Source organism: Aulonocara sp. 'chitande type north' Nkhata Bay, linkage group LG23 (genome assembly GCF_057382095.1).
Source record: "Aulonocara sp. 'chitande type north' Nkhata Bay isolate Kocher_YH1m ecotype deep benthic linkage group LG23, A_spYH_male_GT1.1, whole genome shotgun sequence".
Lineage (NCBI taxonomy): Eukaryota > Metazoa > Chordata > Actinopteri > Cichliformes > Cichlidae > Aulonocara > Aulonocara sp. 'chitande type north' Nkhata Bay.
The window spans coordinates 45,041,794-45,069,060 of NC_141365.1; the positions used below are offsets into that span (position 1 = coordinate 45,041,794).

General features: G+C 42.5%; 2 protein-coding genes across 4 annotated transcripts in view; both read left to right on the forward strand.

The window, feature by feature from the left end:
- LOC147302750 (NACHT, LRR and PYD domains-containing protein 12-like) overlaps nucleotides 1-27,267 on the forward strand; it is a 144,310-nt gene that overhangs the window by 49,143 nt on the left and 67,900 nt on the right. The gene's annotated exons all lie outside the window — the stretch shown is intronic.
- Nucleotides 629-26,293, forward strand: LOC147302751 (protein NLRC3-like). Of its 3 annotated transcripts, XM_086284414.1 has the most exons (9): nucleotides 629-659; nucleotides 1,817-1,925; nucleotides 8,490-8,621; nucleotides 14,345-14,476; nucleotides 16,106-16,341; nucleotides 16,446-18,231; nucleotides 20,111-20,284; nucleotides 23,814-23,990; nucleotides 26,098-26,293. In XM_086284414.1, exons 1-9 carry the CDS (start codon nucleotides 629-631, stop codon nucleotides 26,291-26,293), a joined length of 2,973 nt encoding a protein of 990 aa, XP_086140540.1. The 3 variants fall into 3 exon arrangements, with proteins under 3 accessions (XP_086140540.1, XP_086140541.1, XP_086140542.1); XM_086284415.1 differs by lacking the exons at nucleotides 23,814-23,990; nucleotides 26,098-26,293 and adding an exon at nucleotides 1,053-1,184 and having other exon boundaries at nucleotides 629-729; nucleotides 1,794-1,925; nucleotides 16,100-16,341; nucleotides 20,111-20,288; XM_086284416.1 differs by lacking the exons at nucleotides 8,490-8,621; nucleotides 26,098-26,293 and having other exon boundaries at nucleotides 629-729; nucleotides 1,794-1,925; nucleotides 16,100-16,341; nucleotides 23,814-24,009.

Sequence of the window (27,267 nt, forward strand, 5' to 3'; positions counted from 1 at the left end):
AGTGAAACTGTAACGTGTCCTGTGATCTATAAACACTCTGTGATGAATAATCTGAAGTCATTTTGAGCCTGACAGTAGTTTCCTGTCACAGAGCAGAAGCTGCAGGCAGTTTTTGGCACCTTTATATTTAATTTATTCCAAAATAAATCAATAAAGGTAGAAAAGAACTCTCAGTGACATTAAAAATCTATTTTTAAAGACAGATGTGACCAAGTGCAACAAATACAAGATGAGATGTTTACAGATATTTGAAGTATTGATCATATGTAGAACACAGAGCAGGTCCAATAACAGAGTCATCCTGCTCACAAACAGCAGTTTGGTTTCATGAGCTCACTTCCTGCAGTGATCCTCAGCTTCTCTCCAAAGGAGCCGTAACATGTGGGCTCCTCACCATGATGATGATCCCAAACACACTGAGTTCCTTCATCCACCTGATCATGTACTTATTAAATAATGTGATGGTTTTGGTGTTTTTTAAAGACTTTGAGCCTCTAAAATAACTGGTTTGGACTTTAGGGCCAAAGCTCCAACATTAGAAAGCCGTCAGTGTGATGCTTCCAGTACAACAGCACCTCTGAGTGTGTGTGTTTACCTCTCAGACTAACTCCACCCTGACATCAAGAAGATGGAGGAAGAGGACGGAGCAGCATCCAGCTGTGTGTCTGTGAGGAGTGACGGGGTTACACAAACACCTCCACCTTACAGTCATGGACCTGCAGCAATAATGTAAGAACACTACTAACTTTATTAGTCATTTCAACATAACCATGACAGAATCATTGATCTGTGATTGGTTCAAACTGTTTGATCTGAGTTTGCTTTTTATTGACTTGTTTTCTAAGATCTGAACTCTGTAAGTTTAAGTGAAGTCAGTGCAGCAGAATCAGAGAAGAGCTGAGAACAAACTGAGTTCATTCAGAGACAGAAAAAACTGGCTGATGATTGGCTGACCTGTCAGCGTTATGAGGCAGACACAATATCACAGAGGGATCAGCTGATCATATGGCTGTCAGAGAGAACTGATCAGTTATTGATGTTTGTGTTTGCAGAGATCAGAGGTCACAGTCTCCAGTATCCAGCTGTGCGTCTGTGAGGAGTAATGGGTCCATATTGCTACATCCATATTTCAGTGATGAACCTGCACCAACACCAAACCTCCATCATGGACCTCACCTGATAATGTAAGAGATCTGCTGCTGACTCATGTTTAGTTTTTCTTGAAGTTTTGTGAACACTTGACTTTTTTTATATTTCTGCATAAACAAACCTAAAGCACCGTCAGATTATCTTGTGTCCCTGTATGAGGAAGGACCTGGACGTCTAACTTTAGTTGTTGTCCTGGAGTTTTAATGTTAGAGAACTGATACCAGTGAGTTTATAGCCGTGGTTAAAATAAAAATACTTGAGGATTTTCTTTAGAATTCGATTTTTCTGAATAAATGGGACCTAAAAGATTTATTAGGCTTAACCAACAATCCCTGCTGCATTGCTCGACTTATTAGCCAGCTAGCTAGTTGGCAAACATGGGGAAACGTCAATGTCAGCTGACTCTAACTCCAAACCTACAAAACCAAGAAAATAACACACTGTGCAGAACTCCTGAGTTTTGAGTAATACTTTGTGTTTTGCTCCCAATGAGCCAGGCTTTGTTGTCAGTTTAGACAATATTTCTCTGGGCTTTTCTTTGGATATTGGTTTGTCATGATGAGGTCATATCTGGACTCTAAATTAGACTCTCACATGACAGATTTTATCATTGATTGTGACAAGAAACCCTTCTCTGTTTGCAGAGGTCAGAGGTCACAGTCTCCAGTATCCAGCTGTGCGTCTATGAGGAGTGATGGGTCCATATTGCTACCTCCATATTTCAGTAATGAACCTGCACCAACACCAAACCTCCATCATGGACCTCAGCTGATAATGTAAGAGATCTGCTGCTGTGCTCTTTGGAAGTTTATGATCTTTTTACAAGTTTCTAAAGTGTCATCAGACTTTCACACAGATCCCAAAAGTAGACAGAACAAGAAAATAAGTAATCTAATTTTGCTGTTATTTGTTTATACTGTATTTTCCGCACTATAAGGCGCACTTAAAATCCTTTAATTTTCTCAAAAATCGACAGTGCTCCTTATGTATGAATTCTGCTTGTGCTTACTGACCTCGAACCGATTTTATGTGGAACACGGCGCTCAAAAATCTGTCAAAAATGTTTTAGTATGACTTTGGTAAGCGATGAAGCCGCACCGCCTGATGGATTGTCGGAGCATTATGGCTGCCGTAGTCAGGAGCCTCGCAGAGTAATCTGGGTCCTAAACTCCATCACATTCAGGTCCCAAAGTCAAACGAACACTGTGGCATCACTGAGAGTTACAAACTGTCTAAATTATTGAAAATAGTCTAAGGAGCTTGGAAAGAAAAGCGTCTGGACTTCTTTAAGTTGCTTGAAGGTGTTTCACCTCTCATCAGAGAAGCTTCTTCAGTTCTAAGGTCACATGGTGGAGAGTCCCAGATTTAAACCCTGTGGGAGTGTCCCCCCAAAGAGAGACAAAAGGACCCCCTGATGATCCTCTACCTAATCATATGAGCCAAGTTGTGAAAACGGGTGTGGGTCACAATCTCCTTAGACTGTGATGACCTGGATGACTGAGAACCTTCACAGACACATCCATGAAAATAGAATTTATTACATTTAACAGAGTTAGAAGTTAACAGGAAGTTAGCTTGCTAGGTTCCACCTAAACATGATATAGCATGTTCTGACTGAGAGTTTTCGGGAAAAAATTTCGTACCTTATGTATGAAAACAGACCCGTTTGTCGACAGCGCGCCTTATGGTCCAAAAAATATGGTAATGAATTTATTGAATATTAAATGTCTGTGTTGATCCAAACTATGTATGTGAACCTTACAGATCCATCATGCTGTCATCCAGTGACACACATTACATTGTGACAGCTTTTTGGCCACAAGAGCCAAATCTGTGTACTTCTCACCAGATGTGCCTCCAGGTGACTTTGTTGTGTTTTTCCCTAAAAGCAGAACGAGTACGGGGAGTGAGAGCGGTCAGAGCAGGACTTATACAGATGGCAGCCTAAAACTTAGAGCAGCACTTAGAGCTGGGCGATATAAGATTTTTTCATATCACGATATGTTTTTTTCATTTCAGGCGATAACGATATATATCACGATATAAGCCAAATAACTATATTTGTAAGATTTAAATGTGCCGTTGCTCACAAGTAAAATGTGAAATAATCAGGAGCTTGTTTTTATTTAAATATTTATTTCCCATAATAAGTTCAACATGGTAGATGTACTTAAGGAACATGAGACTTTTTCAGATAAATAAAGGCAAATATTGCAAACTACACAAAAGGCAGCCGCTAAAGCGTTTAAGTTTCAAAATAGAACAAACGAAACAGACTACTAAATTGTCAATTCCACTTAGAAACAAAATATTAATTCTAAAAATAAATCTTAGTTTGTTTTACAGAAGAACAGACAAAATTGACTAACTTTTGTCAATATTAAATAAACTGAGAACTAAAAGGAAATTCTCAATCTCTCACTTTTCAAACAGTTTTAACAGTTACAGTGAGGCAAAAAAGTATTTAGTCAGCCACCGATTGTGCAAGTTCCCCCACTTAAAATGATGACAGAGGTCAGTAATTTGCACCAGAGGTACACTTCAACTGTGAGAGACAGAATGTGAAGAAAAAATCCATGAATTCACATGGTAGGATTTGTAAAGAATTTATCCGTAAATCAGGGTGGCAAATAAGTATTTGGTCACCTCAAACATGGAAAATCTCTGGCTCTCACAGACCTGTAACGTCTCCTGTAAGACGCTTTTCTGTCCCCCACTCGTTACCTGTATGAATGGCACCTGTTTGAACTCATCATCTGTATAAAAGACACCTGTCCACAGCCTCAAACAGTCAGACTCCAAACTCCGCCATGGCCAAGACCAAAGAGCTTTCGAAGGACACCAGGAAAAGTATTGTAGACCTGCACCAGACTGGGAAGAGTGAATCTACAATAGGCAAGCAGCTTGGTGTGAAAAAATCAACTGTGGGAGCAATCATCAGAAAATGGAAGACATACAAGACCACTGATAATCTCCCACGATCTGGGGCTCCACGCAAGATCTCATCCCGTGGGGTCAAAATGATCATGAGAACGGTGAGCAAAGATCCCAGAACCACACGGGGGGACTTGGTGAATGACCTGCAGAGAGCTGGGACCAAAGTAACAAAGGTCACCATCAGTAACACACTACAACGGCAGGGAATCAAATCCCGCAGTGCCAGACGTGTTCCGCTGCTGAAGCCAGTGCATGTCCAGGCCCGTCTGAAGTTTGCCAGAGAGCACATGGATGATACAGCAGAGGATTGGGAGAATGTCATGTGGTCAGATGAAACCAAAGTAGAACTTTTTGGTATAAACTCAACTCGTCGTGTTTGGAGGACGAAGAATACCGAGTTGCATCCCAAGAACACCATACCTACTGTGAAGCATGGGGGTGGAAACATCATGCTATGGGGCTGTTTTTCTGCCAAGGGGACAGGACGACTGATCCGTGTTAAGGACAGAATGAATGGGGCCATGTATCGTGAGATTTTGAGCCAAAACCTCCTTCCATCAGTGAGAACTTTGAAGATGAAACGAGGCTGGGTCTTCCAACATGACAATGATCCAAAACACACCGCCCGGGCAACAAAGGAGTGGCTCCGTAAGAAGCATTTGAAAGTCCTGGAGTGGCCTAGCCAGTCTCCAGACCTCAACCCCATAGAAAATCTGTGGCGGGAGTTGAAAGTCCGTGTTGCTCGGCGACAGCCCCAAAACATCACTGCTCTCGAGAAGATCTGCATGGAGGAATGGGCCAAAATACCAGCTACTATGTGTGCAAACCTGGTAAAGACCTATAGTAAACGTTTGACCTCTGTTATTGCCAACAAAGGTTATGTTACAAAGTATTGAGTTGTATTTTTGTTATTGACCAAATACTTATTTGCCACCCTGATTTACGAATAAATTCTTTACAAATCCTACCATGTGGATTCATGGATTTTTTTCTTCACATTCTGTCTCTCACAGTTGATGTGTACCTCTGGTGCAAATTACTGACCTCTGTCATCATTTTAAGTGGGGGAACTTGCACAATCTGTGGCTGACTAAATACTTTTTTGCCCCACTGTACTTTAGTCTGACAAAAGCCGAATGACGAATTAGCGCTTCCAGTCAGAGACTGAGGCTACGTCCACACGTACACACGTATTTTTGAAAACGGAGATTTTCCGTTTTCGTTTTACAAAATAATCCCGTCCACACATAAAGGCAGAAATGAAGGAAAACGCTGCTATGAACATGCCAAAGCAGCAGGTGGCGCTAGATTCCTAACCGTGCAGAAATGTAGGCCAATCAGAAGTCTAGAAGCCTCAGTGGGAAAAAGTAAACAAAGCTGGGGCATAGAAGCAGAACCGAGTTGTATGTGTGGAGGGACAGTAACTGTGTGTATATGTAAGCATTTAAACACTGCAGAGAGTAGAATTAACAGTAACAGTATTGTAGAAATTCATTTCACCGAAACAATAACGTGGCGCACAGTGTGACGTCAAAAAATGCCGCTGTGTTTTCTCCGTTTTTCTAGTCCACATGTAAATGCAAAAAAACTGACTTTTCAAAAATATCCACCCTGGCCGGAGTTTTTAAAAATCTTCGTTTTCAGTGACCAAAAACGCCGTTTACGTGTGGACGAAAGGTGCAAACGCATAGAAAAATCTGCGTTTTCAAAAATACCCGGGTACGTGTGGACGTAGCCTGAGCATGCACCAGTTTATTGTATTTCCAGACTTGCTTTCGGCACAATTTACAGTGCACGCTACTCTGTTTTTTGTCAGACTTGAAATAGCCGAAATACCTTCACACTACGGAACTTCTATGGCTCTTCCGTTCGACAATTTCTCCGGCATTGGAACCATCATCTGTTTTCTCTTCAGTAACCTTCGGTCACGCTCGGTTGATTTTTCTAGTCGGCACACTCATTTCCTCCATTACCCTGGCGGTACGGTGGCTGGCTGCTTCCCAAACAAATACGCATGTGCGGCTTGACGCTTGTGCTGTACATAACAAGTCACGTGACATGACGCTGCGGCTGTGATTGGTTCGGCTCTGCGCTTCTTAATTTGGATTGGCTGTTTGGTTTTTTTTGGGTTTTTTTTAAGAGGACAAGAGCGGCGAGGTCTATCGCAATAGTTTAATTTTTCTATCGAGAAAAAGTTATATCGCGATACATATCGTTAACGTTCTATCGCCCAGCTCTAGCAGCACTAATCAGACACCAACACAAGACTACTGTGAGGTGTCATAACCTGGAAGGTCACAAAGGAGATCAAGGGCTATTAGATATATCGAGTCACCTGATGAACTGCAGGAGCTGCAGTTTGCATGTTTAGAAAGTTCTTTTAATATCCAGGGCCTACGCTGTCGGGGGGCTTTTTACCCCCTGGTAGGGTCTCGTGGCGGACTGGTCCTGGGTGAAGGAGTGATTTTGGGTGGCCTCAGAATCTTGTCTCTGCTTTTAACAGAAAGCGTGGTTCTGTTGGCTTCATCGGGTGGTGACCTCCAGTGTGAAGTCTGAGGCTTTGGTCCTCAACCGGAAAAGGGAGGAGCGTTTATTCTGGGTCAGGGATGAGCTACTGCCCAAAGTGAAGGAGTTTGTAGTATCTAGGGGTCATGTTCATGAGTGGAGGAGAGTGGGAGGTCAACAGACAGATTGGTGCTGCTGCTGTATTGATCTAAACGTCTACATCGAAAGGACATGCAACAAAGGGCCGTGACTCGGACTCAAACCAAGGTCACTGATTTCTAGCCACGCGTCACGCCTGCTCACCCACTGAGATTAACCAGTGCTCTGTGTCATCAGTGACTGATATGACTGCGTGTCTTTGCTAGGGCTGCCACAAATGATTATTTTGATAGTTGACTAATCAGATCTTGCATCCATTGGACGTAAAACGTACAGCTTATTGCACCAGCAGCATCTGCTTTTATATAACTATCATTAGCTTACAGCTTTAAGTTGTTAAGGTATGTGCTAACTAAAAATAAAGACACGATGATAGTTTATTAAACTTTTAATGAAATTTGCAGATTGTCTCAGTGGAGTTTAATAAACTCAGCTGTGTGCTCCTTGCTATCTAAAATATAACAGGACACTGGAGTAAACTCTCGACCATCTCACACTTCTGATTAATCAGTTTTCTGCTTGACGTTTATTCAGCTGTGTAAAAACTATAACTTTAATCTCAGCCAAACCGATTTACTCAGGAACAAATCAAACACAGAAAAAAGCCAAACATGAACATTTTTAAGTTATCTAAGTGACTTATATATCATGTTTAACCTGAGTAGCCAAAGACCACGGTGATCTGAAAATGATGTGTCGAGAGTTTGCTGTTCTCGTCGGCTGTAGTGACCCTCAAGCTCCCAGCTAGCTATCGAGCTGGTGGGTAACAGACGTCTCCGAAAACGTCGGAGCACTTTTACAAATATGTGATGTCTTGATAAACCGAGCAGATATTTGAAGTTTACACAGCTACATACTCGCCTGAAAATAGCTTAAAAGTTTATTTTGCGACCCAGAAAGAGTAATAAGAGTAATATTAAAACTAAGTAGCTGCTGCCATTGTTGGAAACTGGAATTGGCTGGGCCGCGCTATGAATTCTGGGATATGGTGGGCCATGAAGGACACACCCGACACATCTTTCAAATCTGGGGAAAAGGAGGATGCATTTGTCAATTCAATTCAGTTTTATTTATAAAGCACCAAATCACAACAAGTCGCCTCAAGGCGCTTTATATTGTACAGTAGATCGTACAATAATAGATACAGAGGAAAAACCCAACAGTCATATGACCCCCTATGAGCAAGCACTTTGGCGACAGTGGGAAGGAAAAACTCCTTTTAACAGGAAGAAACCTCCGGCAGAACCAGGCTCAGGGAGGGGCGGGGAGTTCTGCTGCGGCCTCCGTCGGCCGCATTTGGGCTGTCTTCGTTGCGTTGCCGTAACGTCGCCTACAAATGAGGCCTCCGAAGAATGCAGCCCCTAAATTTGTACACAGCTACGATACCGGACACTGCTGCTTCTTCTTCTTCAGGGTTTAACGGCAGCTGGCATCCTTGTACATACAGTGCTGCCATGCTGCACCGCCATGCTGGCCTTTAATGGCTTTCATGACTCTTTCATGATTGCATCATTGTTTGTGACTAGAAACTAGTGCTGTCAGCGTTAATCTCATTAAAATGCCGTTAACGCCATAACTGGATTAACGTGGCAAATCTCTGTTTGCAAGTTAGCGCGGTCGCCCCACGCTTGGGGCTGCACGGCGTCAACGCGTTAGCTCATTTAGCTCGTTAACGTATTAGCGTCATTTTAATGAGATTAACGCTGACAGCACTAATAGAAACCCTTATGTGTTTGCAGAGGTCAGAGGTCACAGTCTCCAGTATCCAGCTCTGCGTCTATGAGGAGTGATGGGTCAATATTGCTACCTCCATATTTCAGTGATGAACCTGCACCAACATCAAATCTCCATCATGGACCTCAGCTGATAATGTAAGAGATCTGCTGCTGACTCATTTACTGTGCTCTTCCAAAGTGTCTGTATTTAGTGTGACATTGTTGGACTCTTTCTCTGGTCCCCTTCAAGAAACCTCAAAGCACAGGCCGAGGGGGCGGTGTGGCAGCAATTTTTCACACCAGCCTATTAATCAACCAAAGACCCAGAGAGACTTTTAATTCATTTGAAAGTCTGATGCTTCGCCTCGTCCACCCCAGCTGTGAAACTCAGAAACCAGTGTTACTTGTTATCATCTATCGTCCACCTGGGCCTTACACAGAGTTTCTGTCTGATCTGACTTTTTATCTGATTTAGTGCTCAGCTCAGATAAAGGAAATGGCATGTCACAACTTTAGAAGATCCAGGGCTCTAGACTAACCCTTTTCCAAGGTTGCACTGGTGCACCTAACTTTTTTCTTAGTGCTTTGGCACTCTTTGGCAGTACTGTAGACAATGTTAAACGTAATCATCACTTCGGCTCCTCTGATGACCTGTTTGCTGCTGCTGAAAGGCAGCGGGGAGAGGGGACACTTGGGCTTTTATCGCAGCATATATTTAGAGTTTTCTGGATACACTGTGCTTTTTCAGTATTCAGAGGATGATGGCTCTGTGTCAGAGCTGGCTATGAATTTCAGACAGATCAGGCCTTAACTTAACAAAAAAGTTATCAATAGTTCTTTTAATCTTTTCTTATTATCCACAGCTACATCCACTCTGTTAGGCCTAGGGCTGGATATCATCACTGATTCCTAGAATACATTCAATTCGATTCAATTTGGCCCCAGACAGTCAGAAATATTATAATTCTGATCACTTATCCATATTTTTATATCCATAAAAACAAAGCTGATACTGTGAGACTTGATCAGAGGTGTGATCATCACAGCAGAGGCCTTTGTGTCAAAGTCACTGAGGATCAAACAGAAACACATGAAGCAGATTTTCCTCTTCTGGCTTTTTATAGCAGATAACCTTCAAAATATTCTGCAGTCGATCAAAAACCGAAGCAAACCATGAATCAACATGGGAACATGAGCTGATGCTGCTGAAGTGAAGCAAAGTTACAGAGGTTTGATTACAGACACAGCTGAGAGTTTGTAATCTGTAATCATTTTAAAAAGTTTACATTTCGTTGATATTAAACAGCAGAAATGAGGCTTTACTGTCGGGAGAAAACAAAACAAAACACAACAGCGTCCGACAGCAATGTGCATGACTTCTGTGTAATAAACGAAAGAAGAGAAAACAGATATTTGAGATAGAAAACTGTTCTTGAAGCACACAGAGAGAGAGCTGTGTAGGAAGTAGAGCTGGCCGATCTAAGATTTTTTCATATCACGATATGTTTTTTTTTTTCATTTCAGGCGATAACGATATCTATCACGATATAAGCCAAATAACTATATTTGTAAGATTTAAATGTGCCGTTGCTCACAAGTAAAATGTGAAATAATCAGCAGCTTGTTTTGATTTAAATATTTATTTCCCATAATAAGTTCAACAGGGTAGATGTACTTAAGGAACATGAGACTTTTTCAGATAAATAAAGGCAAATATTGCAAACTACACAAAAGGCAGCCGCTAAAGCGTTTAAGTTTCAAAATAGAACAAACGAAACAGACTACTGAATTGTCAATTCCACTTAGAAACAAAATATTAATTCTAAAAATAAATCTTAGTTTGTTTTACAGAAGAACAGACAAAATTGACTAACTTTTGTCAATATCAAATAAACTGAGAACTAAAAGGAAATTCTCAATCTCTCCTTGTTGTATAGCTGAGCTTTTCAAACAGTTTTAACAGTTACTTTAGTCTGACAAAAGCCGAATGACGAATTAGCGCTTCCAGTCAGAGACTGAGGCTACGTCCACGCGTACACGGGTATTTTTGAAAACGGAGATTTTCCGTTTCCGTTTTAAAAAATAATCCCGTCCACACATAAAGGCAGAAATGAAGGAAAACGCTGCTATGAACATGCCAAAGCAGCAGGTGGCGCTAGATTCTTAACCGTGCAGAAATGTAGGCCAATCAGAAGTCTAGAAGTCTCGGTGGGAAAAAGTAAACAAAGCTGGGGCATAGAAGCAGAACCGAGTCATATGTGTGGAGGGACAGTAACTGTGTGTGTGTATGTAAGCATTTAAACACTGCAGAGAGTAGAATTAACAGTAACAGTATTGTAGAAATTCATTTCACCGAAATAATAACGTGGCGCACAGTGTGACGTCAAAAAATGTGCACACCTTTGCGTTTTCTCCGTTTTTCTAGTCCACACGTAAATGCAAAAACTGAGTTTTCAAAAATATCCACCCTGGCCGGAGTTTTTAAAAATCTTCGTTTTCAGTGACCAAAAACGCCGTTTACGTGTGGACGAAAGGTGCAAACGCATAGAAAAATCTGCGTTTTCAAAAATACCCGGGTACGTGTGGACGTAGCCTGAGCATGCACCAGTTTATTGTATTTCCAGACTTGCTTTCGGCACAATTTACAGTGAACGCTACTCTGTTTTTTGTCAGACTTGAAATAGCCGAAATACCTTCACACTACGGAACTTCTATGGCTCTTCCGTTCGACAATCTCTCCGGCATTGGAACCATCATCTGTTTTCTCTTCAGTAACCTTCGGTCACGCTCGGTTGATTTTTCTAGTCGGCACACTTATTTCCTCCATTACCCGGGCGGTACGGTGGCTGGCTGCTTCCCAAACAAATACACATGTGCGGCTTGGCACTTGTGTTGTACGTAACAAGTCACGTGACGTGACGCTGCGGCTGTGATTGGTTCGGCTCTGTGCTACTTAATTTGGATTGGCTGTTCTTTTTTTTTTTTTTTTTTTTTAAGAGGACAAGAGCGGCGAGGTCTATCGCGATAGTTTAATTTTTCTATCGAGAAAAAGTTATATCGCGATACATATCGTTATCGTTCTATCGCCCAGCTCTAGTATTGTGGCTCAAGAGTTGGGAGTTCGCCTTGTAATCGGAAGGTTGCCGGTTCGAGCCCCGGCTTGGACAGTCTCGGTCGTTGTGTCCTTGGGCAAGACACTTCACCCGTTGTCTACTGGTGGTGGCGCCAGTGCCAAGCGTTATTTTATCGTGGTAGAAGCAAAAGCAAAAAAGTCAGAGGGAATTCATGATGATGTTTATCAAACATGAAGCAGAGTTTGGATCTTCTTTTGCTGCTGGTTCAGTCAGTTTTGGTTGGAGACAGATGAAACCTGCAGCTCAGAATCAGTGCAAAAAACGACGTAAACACAAAGCGCGAACCCGACTCATCAGAATCAGCAAGATATCGGCGTTCAGCCCCGACAGCGTGTCCATGTCGGCGTACATGTCGTCGGGTGAGAAAGCCGACATCTCGCTGATTCTGATGCGTCGCTTTGTGTTTACGTCTTTGTGTGGAATCTGTGTAGCTGCTCTCATTTACTGTTTTAGCTGTTTGGTAGTTGTTGAAATACTTTTGTGACCTTTAATCTGAGATTCTGGCAAAAAAGGAACATCTGGACCACGGCCAATCAGAGAGGTCCCACCCCTGACTATCTGTGATTGGTTTAGACCACGATGTGGGCATAATGTGTGTCTGTTGTCGACCACACAGAGTTGCAGAGACTTTCTTTTTTCCTTTTTTTTTTTCGCATATGCGCACTTTAGAGCTCTGAGATCATCATTTAGCCTGGAGAAATAGTTTGCTGATTTATAAGAAAGCCCTCCGCAAAGCCAGAACATCTTACTAGTCATCACTGATTGAAGAAAATAAGAACAACCCCAGGTTTCTCTTCAGCACTGTAGCCAGGCTGACAAACAGTCAGAGCTCTGTTGAGCCAACCATCCCTTTAACGTTAACTAGTAATGACTTCATGAACTTCTTCACAAATAACTTTTATCACACACACCCATACTTTGTTTTCTAACTCCAATTTATTCCCCACCTCAAACCTTTTGGAAACAATTAAACTAAAAACAATTGCAATAAGTTATGGGTTGTAATAAAATAAACTACTACCTCTTTTAAATAACAGAAAAACAAACAATCTTTATGGTGTAATTATTGAATGTAAAAAAATTTTTGTTGGGTTTTTTTTTTTTTTACTGCTTTCAATACATTTTTCAAAAACGTCTCTCTGTGCAAAATGGGTTGAAAAACCTAAAGAACTGTGGGATACTGTTTGTCCATGGTTTGGACAGCCCGGCATGTGCTCCTGATCAGTGATGGGAATAACGGCGTTACAAGTAACGGCGTTACTAACAGCGGTGCTTTTTTCAGTAACGAGTAATCTAATTACTATTCCTATCGTTACGACGCCGTTACAGTTACTAACAAGAAAATGTGGGGCGGTCCGTTACTATTTTTCAACAAACAGACGGTTGAAGCTGTGTTCAGCTTACAGCAGCTTATATCAGCTGCAGGAAGTAGCTGTAAGTAATCTGGGCGCTGCAGCTTTAAGCAGCTGTGCGCTCCCGCAGACAGACCATCACTTTTTGGCACAACAGCTGGAGCTCAGGGGGCAAAACAATCGCATGAGTGCTGCTGTTTGACTGAGGAAGAATAAAGGAGTCGTGGTAAGACAATCACATGACCACTTACAGACAAAGCAACAAGGTGACATATACCAGTTTATAAACTGTGTTGATAGGCCAGTAAAACCAGAGTCATGATAAACAATATATACGCGTGTTTGTTCCTCATGAGCAAACAAACAAAAAAAAAAAGCAGGGAAAGTTTGTGTGGCAGCCCTGTCAAAAACCTGTCCATTATGCTAGTCCAAGTGTTTGTTTGTTTGTTTGTTTGTCTGTTTGTATTCATACCTTGCCCCTCCTGCAATGCCCCCCATGTTGGGAACCACTGAAATAGAGGAAGTGGCTGACATCCAGAAATCCTACCAGTGGCTGAGCAAAGCTGGACTGAAAGACAGCACAGAGGCACTAATCATGGCAGCACAGGAACAAGCTCTGAGCACAAGACCCATAGAGGCTGGGGTCTATCACACCAGGCAAGACCCCAGGTGCAGGCTGCGTAAAGATGCCCCTGAGACAACCCAGCACAGAACAGCAGGGTGTAAGATGCTAGCAGGCAACGCATACATGGAATGCCATAACCAAGTGGCCGGCATAGTGTACAGGAACATCTGTGCCGAGTATGACCTGGAGGTCCTGAAGTGGAGAATGTCCGAGCTAAGATCCTGTGGGACTTCCAGATATAGACGGACAGAATGGTGATGGCTAACCAACCAGACATAGTGGTGGTAGACAAGCAGAGGAAGATGACCGTAGTGATAGATGTAGCACAGCAACATCAGGAAGAAGGAATACGAGAAGCTAGAGAAATACCAAGGGCTCAGAGAAGATGTGGAGGGTGAAGGTAACTGTGGTCCCAGTGCAGAGACTCCCAAACTAGGCGAGTGGCTCCAGCAGATCCCGGGAACAACATCGGAGATCTCTGTCCAGAAGAGCGCAGTCCTAGGAAGAGCTAAGATACTGCAGGACCCTCAAGCTCCCAGGCCTCTGGTAGAGGACCCGAGCTTGAAGGATAGACCGCCCACAGGGGCGAGAGGGGAAATATTATATATAAAATAATGTCTGCTTTTATTGTTTATCCAACAGAAATTTTTTTTGCTAAATAAATAAAGTCTAATAGAACATTTGAGAGTGAAGGTTAATCAGCTGATTATATAGCTTACATGATAATGTGACTATTGTGTTATGAATACAACATATGTGTGTTTGCAGAGGTCAGAGGTCACAGTCTCCAGCATCCAGCTGTGTGTCTGTGAGGAGTGACTGGTCCAAAGAATATCCTCCACTCTTCAGTGATGAACCTGCAGCAACAATGTTCTTCAATCATGGAGCTCAGCTGACCATGTAAGAGAGCTGCTGACTCATTTACGGGTGTTTGAAATTCTGTGACCACTTTGTAATTTTAGTTTATATTTTTAAAGTGTTTTTATTTGTAGTTGCCTGTATTTTTATTACACTGTGTGTAACGTGGTGGTTTGTGCTGTTTGGGATTGTTTTGGTGTATTTGTGTCAGAACATCAGATAAATGATTTCATCACATTTTAAAAGAAAGTATCAGGATAATAATCTGAACTGAGTCATCAGAAATAGAAAGATGGTCTCAACAGGCCACTGAGCTGATCTCCAAAGAAATGCAGAAGATTGAAGAGTCCGAGGCTGTTTATTTGTCACAGGCATCGTCATACACGTACAACACAGTGAAATGTGCTGAGCTGCTCCTGTGACTGGACAAAACATTAGAAACAATCATTAAATGAAATAATGAAACATTGTGCAGATGTAATGTTAAAGTGCTTTGTGCCACATTAGCACAGCATGTACTGACAGAGCAGTGCAAGCAGAACAAAGCAAATGAGCAAAGTGATGTAAACAGAGTAACTGAACAGAGTGAGCAGAGTAATATCAGCAGTAATGAAGCAGCAGGATCAGTGTAGCAGCGTGTGACGTCATAATGAATCAGGTATGATCTGAAATATGACAGTGAGACAAGAACATGATGTAAGGTCCTGTTTAAACCCTGATGGTGATGCTATGAGGGGAGCATGTTCTGATTTAGGACTTGGATGGTCTGAGGATAGAAGCTCCTCTCTGTTTGTGTCCTGATGGTGCAGAAGCTTCTGCCTGATTGTAGAAGGAGCTGAAGCCAGCATCATCCCAGAGGTGAAGCTCCTCTGTGTGCAGACCTGAGGTCAGATTCCTCCAGGCTGATGTTCAGGATCTACAGAAACGTGTGGTTGTAGTTATTGCTGCACTGTGTGCTGACAGCAGATACTCAGAACAAAGCGCTGCACACGTGTTCTTTACAAACATCTGTACATAGAAAATATGGATCATGGCAGTGAATGAACACGTTTCTGTCATTTGTTTCATTGGCTTCTTTTTTCTGCCTGTGTTCATGTGATTAATGTCTAACACATAAACAGGTTTGTAATCAAACATCACATCATCAGGGAGGCATCATGAAACAAAGTTACTGCTGGAGGCTGAACTCAATTTGGTGGCAATGTTCAAAAATATCACTCAGATCATTTCAAAGCTTTTAGTTCTTCTTCTTCACTTCTGTAAAAGAATAGAAAGAAAATCAGAACCCAGAAGTTCACTTCCTGATGACTGAACTCTTTCAAAATAAAGCTGAAAGCTCTGAATGTGACACCGCTGCTCCACCACAGTTTTTAGAGGAGGTCAAAGGTCAGTTGAAAGTGATGGATCCCAAACTTCCAGTACATCCAGTGAAGGACATAATCAGCTCTGTGATGAAGGCTTTTACTGTGGAGTTTGTAGGCTGATCACTCTGTGTTTAATAAGACAGGCAGGAACAGCAAAGGAAACTTGGATTCTGAACTCAAACACAAGTTTCTCCACTTTGACTTTTCTCTGTGACCATCAGAGCTTCTGCACAGTGTCATCAAATCTGGATGTTTGTCACTGACAGTCAATGATTTTAGTGATAAAGAAATGTGTTCACAGAGGGAGGAAGAGGAAGAGGAGTGGTGTCTGTGAGGAGGAGCAGCTGTCCTGCTGTGCTTTGTGTCAGGACGTCCTGAAGGATCCAGTCTCTACCAGCTGTGGACACTGGTTCTGCAGACAGTGCATCTCCTCATACTGGGACCAGTCTGCTTCATCAGGAGACTGGTCCTGTCCCCAGTGTGGAGAAAGATCCAGAAGCAGAGCTGGACTGCAGACAGCCAGTCAGAGCAGCTGTGTACAAAGTAAGACTGAACATCTGTCTGCTGATGGACTCATTTCTGAAAACTGGACTTCTTGTTGTTGTTCAGACATTGAAGAGTTTTCTTTCTGTTTTTCTTTCTTTCAGCAGATGTTGGTCTGCAGGAGGTTTTAGATGAACATAAGATCAGTCTGAGGAGGAGATGTGAACGTGTGACTGAAGGAAGTGATGAAACAGGAAGTAGAACCCTCCTCAACAGGATCTACACTGAGCTCTACATCACAGAGGGACAGAGTGAAGAGGTTCATAGCCAACATGAGGTGAGGCAGCTGGAGACAGCTTCCAAGATGGACGCCCTCCATGACACTCCAATCAGGTGCCAGGACATCTTTAAAGCCTTACCTGACCAACAGAGACCCATCAGAGTGGTTCTGACCAACGGCGTGGCTGGTGTTGGAAAAACCTTCTCAGTGCAGAAGTTCACTCTGGACTGGGCAGAGGGCTTGGAGAACCAACATGTCAGTGTGGTGGTTCTGCTTTCATTCAGGGAGCTGAACCTGATCAGAGAGGAGCAGTACAGTCTTCTGGAGCTGCTCCATGTTTTCCATCCAACATTACAGAAGGTCACAGCAGAGAAGCTGGCTGTCTCTCAGCTTTTGTTCATCTTTGACGGCCTGGATGAAAGCAGACTTTCATTGGATTTCACCAACAGGAAGCTGCTGTCTGATGTCACACAGAAGTCATCAGTCAGCCAGCTGCTGACAAACCTCATCCAGGGGAATCTGCTTCCCTCGGCTCTCGTCTGGATAACTTCCCGACCTGCAGCGGCCAATCAGATCCCTCCTACATGTGTTGACAGGCTAACAGAAGTACGAGGCTTCACTGACGCCCAGAAGGAGGAGTACTTCAGGAGGAGATTCAGTGATGAAGAGCTGTCCAGCAGAATCATCTCCCACATGAAGACATCCAGGAGCCTCCACATCATGTGTAGAATCCCAGTCTTCTGCTGGATCACTGCTACAGTTCTGGAGCACATGTTGACTACAGAGCAGAGAGGAGAGCTGCCCAAGACCCTGACTGACATGTACTCACACTTCCTGCTGGTTCAGACAAAGAGGAAGAAGAACAAGTACCACGAGGGACATGAGACGAGTCCACAGGAGCTGACGGAGGCTGACAGGGAAGTTCTTCTGAAGCTGGGGAGGCTGGCGTTTGAACATCTGGAGAAAGGAAACATCATGTTCTACCAAGAAGACCTGGAGCAGTGTGGTCTGGATGTGACAGAGGCCTCGGTGTACTCAGGAGTTTGTACAGAGATCTTCAAAAGAGAGTGTGTGATCTTCCAGAAACCAGTCTACTGCTTTGTTCATCTGAGCATCCAGGAGTTTCTGGCTGCAGTCTACATGTTCCACTGTTTCACCAACAGGAAGTCAGAGGTGCTGAAGAACTTCTTGGGAAAAAAATACAAAGAGTCATCTCTGGATGATTTTTTGATGGAAACACTAATAAAATCCTTCAGGAGTAAAAATGGTCGTCTGGACCTGTTTGTTCGCTTCCTTCATGGCCTCTGTCTGGAGTCCAACCAGAGACTCTTAGGAGGTCTGCTGGGTCAGACAGAGAACAGTCCAGAAACCATCCAGAGAGTCATCAAGAATCTAAAAAAAAGGAAGACAAAATCCTCTCCTGACAGAAGCATCAACATCTTCCACTGTCTGATGGAGATGAACGACATCTTATTATCTCAGGAGATCCAAGAGTTCCTGAAGTCAGAGAACAAATCAAAGAAACTCTCTGAGATCCACTGCTCAGCTCTGGCCTTCATGCTGCAGATGTCAGAGGAGGTTCTGGATGAGTTGGACCTGAAGAAGTACAACACAACAAAGGAGGGACGACTGAGACTGATTCCAGCTGTGAGGAACTTCAGAAAGGCTCGGTGAGTCCAGATGTGATCATTAATATTATCAGTTGGTGATAGTTTAGTTACTCAGTCATAAACTGCAATCATTTCTTATTTGAGGTCACACTAGGGCTGCCACAAACGATTATTTTTGTGATTATTTGACTAATCAAAAATAAAACATACAGCTTATTGCACCAGCATGCATCTGCTGTTATATAACTATCATTAGCTTACAGCTTAGAGTTTTTAAGGTATGTGCTAACTAAAAATAAAGACCAGATGATAGTTTATTAAACTTTTAATGAAATTTGCAGATTGTAGCAACAAACAGAAAGGCCCCCAAAATGTGTGCCGAGTTCTTCAGTGTGATTTCTCCACGATGAAAGCACACTCTGCTCCACATAGTTATGAAGATCTTGATTAACCACATTAGCTTCACATTAGTAACTTTGTCCTCGACAGCTCGGCCATCTTCAGAACCTGCCCAGGAATTGAACTGCACATGTGCACTGGCTCCAGACGTGGGGTTGTCCTGCATAGTCAGTGGTGTCAGTAGATCATTAAGTAAAATAATATGTTACTAGATTCCTTTGAAAGAGCAACCATGGACGACAAAGCTGGGCGGAGTCTGCTCTAAGACACCAAATGAGCAAATGTTTGCTGACCTGTATCAGTGATCACCTTTTTGTTGGCCTGGTCCCCCAGTCCTCCCACTCCCCCCGGTCCTCGGTGGATGCTGTCACTTCCTCTGACACTGGCTCACCATTTATGTTGTGTCAAAAATCAAACGTGAAGATCTAATTTACTCTAAACTCTCTGACTGTTACTAATATAGTCATAAAATATGCAACAACCACTGGAGATGGAGATGAAGCTTCAACTTGCAGAAAATAGTTTATTAAAATCAGTTTGAATAAACCCAAGGCTCAGAGCAAAAGAGACAAAAGCGCCCCCAAGTGGTCAGACTGCAGTAATACTTTCACAGTGTGCAGTGATGCACAGGTCGAGTGGTTTTACACTGAAATTCTCAACAACAGGAAACTATAAGAATTTGTTACTCTAATGATAAACATAGAAGAAGAAAAACATTTTTCATTTAGAGTTGATGAATATAAATGAATTTGAACTTTACAAACCAATCAAAGACAAACTGATCCATGTGAGTTTATAACAATATTCAAAGGCTGCTGCTGGACACAGACAGGTAACATCATTGTGACTTGCTGTCACCTGGATCTGGAGTCATAAACACTGAAGCGCTGAACATTAATACAAGTGTGTTTCTGCCAACTAGTGATAAACCTGCAGACTAATGGCTCAGAAAGCTAAAACGAGCCAATCATTTCTGTGTTTAGTTCCCCTGAAATCAGATGTGATATCAGCAGCTCTGAGTTCATTCATCATTATTGTCCAGTGATGAGATTTCTGCTCCGTTTGGTGACAGTCAGCAGATTTTTCCTGAGTGTGGACGTGAACAGTCGTACCTGACAGCAGCAGGTAGCAAACAGAGATCGTCTTTCCAGCTGGAACTCTTCACTGAGCTGAGCTCATTCAAAATGTTCTGGATTCAAGACAGGAAACAGTCCACATGTGTGTCTTCACTCTGACTCTGGATCAGATCTCAGTGACAGACTGTGGACATTATGGAAGCCTAAATGTGACACCATCTTCCTCCTTCATCTGCAGATTAAAGCCAAACAAAGATTCTCATTAAAAGTCTGCAGGTCTGAGAGAGACTCAATCGTTGTGTCATGTCAAACACAGTAAGAGGAGCTGAAGCACAGATGTGAAGAGCAGATGTTCATCAGATTATGACCTCACTCTGTTTTGTCTTCATATACATTCAGTCTGTGTTTATAATGCAGACTTTCTGCTTTTATAATAACACATTTTGTATTTTCTATGATCACAGACTGGCTGACTGTGGACTCTCAGGGACTCATTGTGAAGTTGTGGCCTCGGCTCTGAAGTCCATCCCCTCCCATCTGACAGAGCTGGAGATGAGTAACAACGAGCTGCAGGATTCAGCAGTGAAGCTTCTGTGTGCTGGACTGGAGAGTCCAAACTGTCGACTGGAGACTCTGAGGTGAGTTCACTGACTGCAGCTGTTGTTGTTTTTCTATATTTCAGATCTTTGATATTTGAAACGTTCTTTAGTTCCTAAATGTTCAGGATGTGTCTGAAGAGAAATGTGTCTTTGAGTGCTTTCAGAAATGTTGTGTCTTTCCAAACGACTGAACAACAGTTTTTCCTCTTGGCTCCAAATAGAAGTGACAGACTTGAGCAGGGTTCATTTAAAGGCTGACAGAAGTGGAGTGGTGACGGGGAGATGTTTGTCAGGACAGCTTTTCAGCCTCCACAGGTTCATGTTGTGCTCCATCAGTCAGTGAAGATGAAGTCAGTACTGGTGAGGCTGTAGAGTGTGTGAGGGATGTGAATGAGGCTGTTGGAGATCTGATGATAGCAGATAAAAACAGGCTGCAGAGACTTTGAGCTTGTGTGGAAACAGACAGAGAAAAGAAAGACATGAATGTGTAACGGAGCGGAAAGGCTGATTTTATTCCCACAGTGTCGTTTTTTAAAGGAAGGAAACCTTCCTCCAAACGGACAGAGCAGTGGAGCCGCCAAGGGAAAGCACACGATTAAAAAACTGTAGAATTAAAATATAATTTATTATATTTAAATAGTTAAAAATGTAAGATAAATTAAAACAACCTTGGCCAAGGGATAACACAATAAAAATCAATAAAACACAACATTAAAAGTCCAGTGGAATCCACCACAGCATAAGTCCCAGGGAGTTAAGAAATCCAGCGAAGTAAAAGGGAAACCCAGCGGAGTCCTCTCCTTCCTTTCCGCATTCGCGTCTTGGTATGCTAGAGAAAGGGAGGAGCGGCAGTCACTATTCTTCCGGCAGTTTTTATTCAATAAAAGGGGATAAGTCAAAGACTTACCCCGGGTGGGCAGAGCTCTCAACTCCGCCTGCCGCTCTTAAAAACTGCAAAGCCACACAGCCGTCCCGTGCCTTCCGCTGGTGCTGTCTCCGCTCTCCCCGCTGGTACTGTCACTCTCTGCACTGGTGCCCTGTGCGCTGGTGCCCTGTGCGCTGGTACTGTCCGTTTTCCCCTAACGCCCAGCTCCACCAGCCCCTTCGGCTTGCAGGCGCCGCCGCCGCCTGGCACCACTTACTCCTGGCCGTCATTCTAGCCTCTCGGTCGAACCCTTCCTTTGGTCTGCCAGGCCCTCTTATTGGCCTCTCTGGGATCTCTCGCAGGTGTGAACAGTTTATTATCAGGTAGGGGCGGAGTCTTTCCAGGACAAGTGTTCAATTTAAATAAGATAAAAACATGCAATAAAGCTCACACAAACAAACCCAATATACAATATTAAAATATTAAAACAGATAAAACATTGCAAAACATGCACAATAAAAACTCTAAATAACTTGTCCCTTTCCACCCCGTGACAAATGTCAAAGCTAATAAAGGTGAAGTTAGGAGCTGTGATGATGTTCATGTATCAGAAGCTGATCGGGCTGCTACAGAGACGACCCACACAGCTGCTGTGGTGAGGTTTGTGTTAAAGCAGAGGAACACAGGCCCACACATGACAGCAAAGCAGGTTTCAGGCTCTGTGAGAGGATTTCAAACAGAAGCTGGAGAAGAGAAAGGACTACAGAAAGAAGGCAGCTGAGACCAGTCCAAGTGTTTCCATGGAGCCCAGTCTAACATTCATTTATACACTAACGTACAGAAGTGAACGGGAAAATGAATCCATAGTTTCAAATGTAGAAATAGTTCTCAGTTCATTTACAGAGTTTAATACAGTTCATGAGGAAATGTTCAAAACAGCAGCTGAGAAGAAATCTGCTTCACAAAGTTGGATCCAATTCCAATAGTTTGTGATGCACTTTAACGCAGCGTGAGCAGTTCACTGCCTAACCCCACAGAGACTGTCAGTCTGGACTTTTCTTTATTTCTATTGGCTGTCAGTGAGATTTCAGAGCAATCAGAGACTGTGGGTCTGTGTATGAAGTATAATTCATGTGCAGTTGTTGAAGTTGTAGAATGAGAAATGGCAGTTTGGGGTATTTCCTGCTTTCATTGTCCTGCTTGTGCTGATGAAAATGTTTATTGACGTGTGAATTCATTCTTCAACGCTCGATTCTGCCTGAACAACGAGAAAACTTTGCTTATTTTTGTGTAACACAATTCAAAGTAGGGCTGGGTATCGTCACTGATTTCTAGAATCGATTCGATTCAATTCGATTGGAATCTGGGAAATGTTGCCTCAGACAGTCAGAAATATTATAATTCAGATCAGTATATTTACATATTTTTGTATCTATAAAAGGGAAGCTGGCACTTTCGCGACTTTATCAAAGGTGTGAGCATCACAGCAGAGGCCTTTGTGTCAAAGTAGCTGAAGATAAAACACGGAAAAACATGAAGCTGATTTTCCTGGGATTTTATAAAAATATTCTGCAGTAGATCAAAAACACATAAACATTACCTGATGCTGCTGAAGTGAAGCAGAGCAAAGTTACACCGTTTTTATTACAAACACAGCGTTTTGCAGTTTTGCATAATTTTAAAAAGTTTAAATTTGTTCAGTATTGAACGGCAGAAATGAGGCTTTCTTTTCGAAAGTAAGTAAAAGGAAAAAAAACAGCGGCCGACAGCGCTGTAAACAACGGTAGACTTGTGCGTAACAAGCAAGCGAATAATGCAGAAAACAGATTTTTAGACGGGAAACTGTTTTTGAAGTACAGAGAGAGAGAGAGAGAGAGAGAGCTGTGCATGAAGTGTGATTTTATCCTGGTGGAAGCAAAACAGCAAAAGTCAGAGTGAGTTCATGACGATGTTTATGTGAAGCGTAGTTTGGATCTTCTTTTGCTGCTGGTTCAGTCAATATTGTTTGGAGAGAGATAAAACTAACAGCTTCAGAATCAGCGTAAAAAGGACGTAATAGAATAGAATAGAATAGCCTTTATTGTCATTGTACAGAGTACAACGAAATTGGAGTGCCACTCCCTTGGTGCAAGATTAAAAAATAAATATAAATGAGGAGGAGCAGAAACATGAATGATGACAGTAGATGTTTGTGTGAAAGTGCTGGAAGCAAATGAGTGTGTGATGTTCTTTCAGTGTTGCACTTTGTAGACGCTCCCTGAGCACTGGTCTCACAGCCAGCTGCACATAGAGACCAGTGTTGTTAGTCCAGGTCAGAAGATGACTTGTTGGAATGAAAATGAGCTTGTAGTTTGTCTGCTTTAATAATGTGACTGGAAAAAGGTGTTGGACTTCAAATATGTCCATTTCTGTCACACTTCACCTTTAAAAGTGAAGCCATGTGGTTCCTGGAAGGAAAAACACGACTTTTTCAAGTCTTTGTCCTGTTTTTATGAGAAATGTACGACTTTAATGTGAAACATTCAGAGTTTTTTCTCTTGTTGTGTTTGTTTGAAGCTGCTTCCTGTTGGCTTCAGCTGTTTGGAGTTTCCATTTTCTAAACTTCTACATTCTGAACCTTCTTCAGCTCTGAACAGATGATGAAACACTGAATGATTTCAAGCACTTTGTCTAATAAACTTACATCTTTCATTCTTTATACAGATTGAAGAGCTGTGGTTTGTCAGAGATCAGCTGTGATTATCTGGCAGCAGCACTGAAGTCCAACCCCTCCCATCTGAGACAGCTGGACCTGTTCAACAACAACAAGCTGCAGGATCCAGGAGTGAAGCATCTGTGTGGTTTCCTGGAGAGTCCAGGATGTAAACTTGAAACTCTGAGGTCAGTCAGCATGTTTTAGTTGTGCTGAGATGAATATGATGTGAAAGTTGTGCTGACACTAAACTGCAGACATCAGGCTGATATTATACTGATCCACACTGAGGATCTTCATGGTAAAGTCTGTTTTCTTCTTCTCTGGTTTAGTCCATTGACTGCAGCAGAACAATGTTCACATTTCAAACAGTGATACTCAACGTATGGCCCGCGGCCCACACGCGGCCTGCCCACCTTTCCTGATTCAGAGAGAGGGGACCCTGATTAACTGTGTAGCTTCTTCCTCACAGTTCTAAGTATCAGACACAACAATGAATAATCCACAGCTGACTGTCTTTAGCAGGTCAAAGGTCACGGCACACAGCAGACAGTCAGAAATATTCTAACTCTGATCATTTATCAGTTGTGACACTGTGAGACTTGATCAGAGGTGTGATCATCACAGCAGAGGCCTTTGTGTCAAAGTCACTGAGGATCAAACAGAAACACATGAAGCAGATTTTCCTCTTCTGGCTTTTTATAGCAGATAACCTTCAAAATATTCTGCAGTCGATCAAAAACTGAAGCAAACCATGAAGCAACATGTGAACATGAGCTGATGCTGCTGAAGTGAAGCAAAGTTACAGAGGTTTGATTACAGACACAGCTGAGAGTTTGTAATCTGTCATCATTTTAAAAAGTTTCCATGGAACAGCAGAAATGAGGCTTTACTGTCAGAGGCCGACAGCACTGAACACAACAGCAGACTGGTGGCTAATAAACAGTGAATGATGCAGAAACAGATGTTTGAAGCTGTTCTTGGAGTACACTGAGAGAGAGAGAGCTGTGCAGGCAGGAACAGCCAAAGTCAGAGAGAATTCATGAGCATATTGATCAAACGTGAAGCAGAGTTTGGATCTTCTTTTGCTGCTGCTTCACTCAGTTTTGGTTGGAGACAGATGAAACCTGCAGCTTCAGGATCTGTGAGCTGTCCACTTTCAGCCCCGACGGCGTGTCCGTGTACGTGCCGTCGAGTGAACGATCCACGCTCTGTGTTTCCATCTTTGTGTGTTTAGCTGCTCTCATTTACTGTTTTAGCTGTTTGCTGCTTGTTGAAATAGTTTGTGAGCTTTAACCTGAGATTCTGGCAAAATACATTTATATTAAACATCGATTCAGGATTGAATGAATCAACATCGTTTTATTCAAATTAAAACCATTTAAATGGGAACATGAATTTTTTACAGCCGCCTCTAATGCTGGGTAATGTCAGCTGGTCCATGTGCAGCTGGCTGTGAGGCTCAGGGAGCGTCTACAAAGTGCAACACTGAAAGAACATCATCCATAAATATTGAGTAAGAACTGGACTCTCATACAGCGAGACTCAAATGCCTTTAAACATCATCTTATCCTGCTGATCCAAGTCCAACACTGAGTTTGTAAAAACATGTTTGTCAATCATTTTGTTTGGTTTCTGAGGGAAATGATTCAATAACTTGCTGCTAATACACAACATTTCATCATATTTCCTCATAACCCTCTTTTGTCTGACCATTTGATCCCATTTGAATTTGCAATAAAGGATCCACAGAGTTTGGTGACAATAATGACAGTAGATGTTTGTGTGAAAGTGCTGGAAGCAAATGAGTGTGTGATGTTCTTTCAGTGTTGCACTTTGTAGACGCTCCCTGAGCACTGGTCTCACAGCCAGCTGCACATAGAGACCAGTGTTGTTAGTCCAGGTCAGAAGATGACTTGTTGGAATGAAAATGAGCTTGTAGTTTGTCTGCTTTAATAATGTGACTGGAAAAAGGTGTTGGACTTCAAATATGTCCATTTCTGTCACACTTCACCTTTAAAAGTGAAGCCATGTGGTTCCTGGAAGGAAAAACACGACTTTTTCAAGTCTTTGTCCTGTTTTTATGAGAAATGTTCGACTTTAATGTGAAACATTCAGAGTTTTTTCTCTTGTTGTGTTTGTTTGAAGCTGCTTCCTGTTGGCTTCAGCTGTTTGGAGTTTCCATTTTCTAAACTTCTACATTCTGAACCTTCTTCAGCTCTGAACAGATGATGAAACACTGAATGATTTCAAGCTCTTTGTCTAATAAACTTACATCTTTCATTCTTTATACAGATTGAAGACCTGTGGTTTGTCAGAGATCAGCTGTGATTATCTGGCAGCAGCACTGAAGTCCAACCCCTCCCATCTGAGAGAGCTGGACCTGAGCAGGAACTACAAGCTGCAGGATCCAGGAGTGAAGCATCTGTGTGGTTTCCTGGAGAGTCCAGGATGTAAACTTGAAACTCTGGGGTCAGTCAGCATGTTTTAGTTGTGCTGAGATGAATATGATGTGAAAGTTGTGCTGACACTAAACTGCAGACATCAGGCTGATATTATACTGATCCACACTGAGGATCTTCATGGTAAAGTCTGTTTTCTTCTTCTCTGGTTTAGTCCATTGACTGCAGCAGAACAATGTTCACATTTCAAACCTTCAAAGAAGAAGAAAAATCCTCCACTGGAAAATTCACTGTGAAACTCTCAAACTCTTCATTGCACCTTAAAGTCTGTCTGACACTGAAATCCAAAGCAAAATGTGCGTTTGCTTTACAGACAGCAGTCCAACACAAACATACACACATCATCCAAAACACAGTCCAACATCCAAAACTCCTCCACTGCCAGCATGAATGATGGGAAAGAGAAGGAGGAACACTCTGACATTCAGGGTTAGAATGAGTTTCATCAAGCAGACTGTGAAGATCAAAGCTGCATTAGAAAGCTTACATGAATGAATGAGTGGACAGAAGTGGACAGAGATCATCTGAAGCACTTCAAAGGCTTTAAATCAGCACATTTCTCTTTATTCTTTATCAACTCTGTTAGTTTCTCTCAGTTTTCTGTGGAATGAAGCTAACAGCAGGCTAATAAGATGCTGACCAATAGGTTTCTATTAAAGGTTGTAATTTGCATATGAAAAAGTGCTTTGGCTCAGCAGGGATCAGCTTACAGGTAGAATACAGCTGCTGGATGGGATTAGCATGTCATAGCTATCTACCAAACTGCTAACTGGGGGATTTCAGGCCATCTATGGATCATTTTTGCTAACTGTTTATTCAGCTTAGGCTCACAGGGCTGCAGCCTGTGCCCTAGCTGTCATAGGGCAAGAGGCGTGGTCCACCTGCACAGGTGAGCAGTCCATCACAGGGCCAACAGAGAGCGACAGAGAAGCACTCCCTCACATCCACACCTACAGCCAATGTAGAAGCACCAATGAACCTAAGCAGCATTTCATTGGACTGT

Excerpts from the sequence above, each read along its gene's own strand:
- LOC147302751 (XM_086284414.1), top strand. The coding sequence starts at position 629 with ATGGAGGAAGAGGACGGAGCAGCATCCAGCT. Across the intron at positions 1,926-8,489 it reads CATGGACCTCAGCTGATAAT|AGGTCAGAGGTCACAGTCTC; the intron begins GTAAGAGATCTG and ends ATGTGTTTGCAG. Across the intron at positions 14,477-16,105 it reads CATGGAGCTCAGCTGACCAT|GAAGAGGAAGAGGAGTGGTG; the intron begins GTAAGAGAGCTG and ends TCACAGAGGGAG.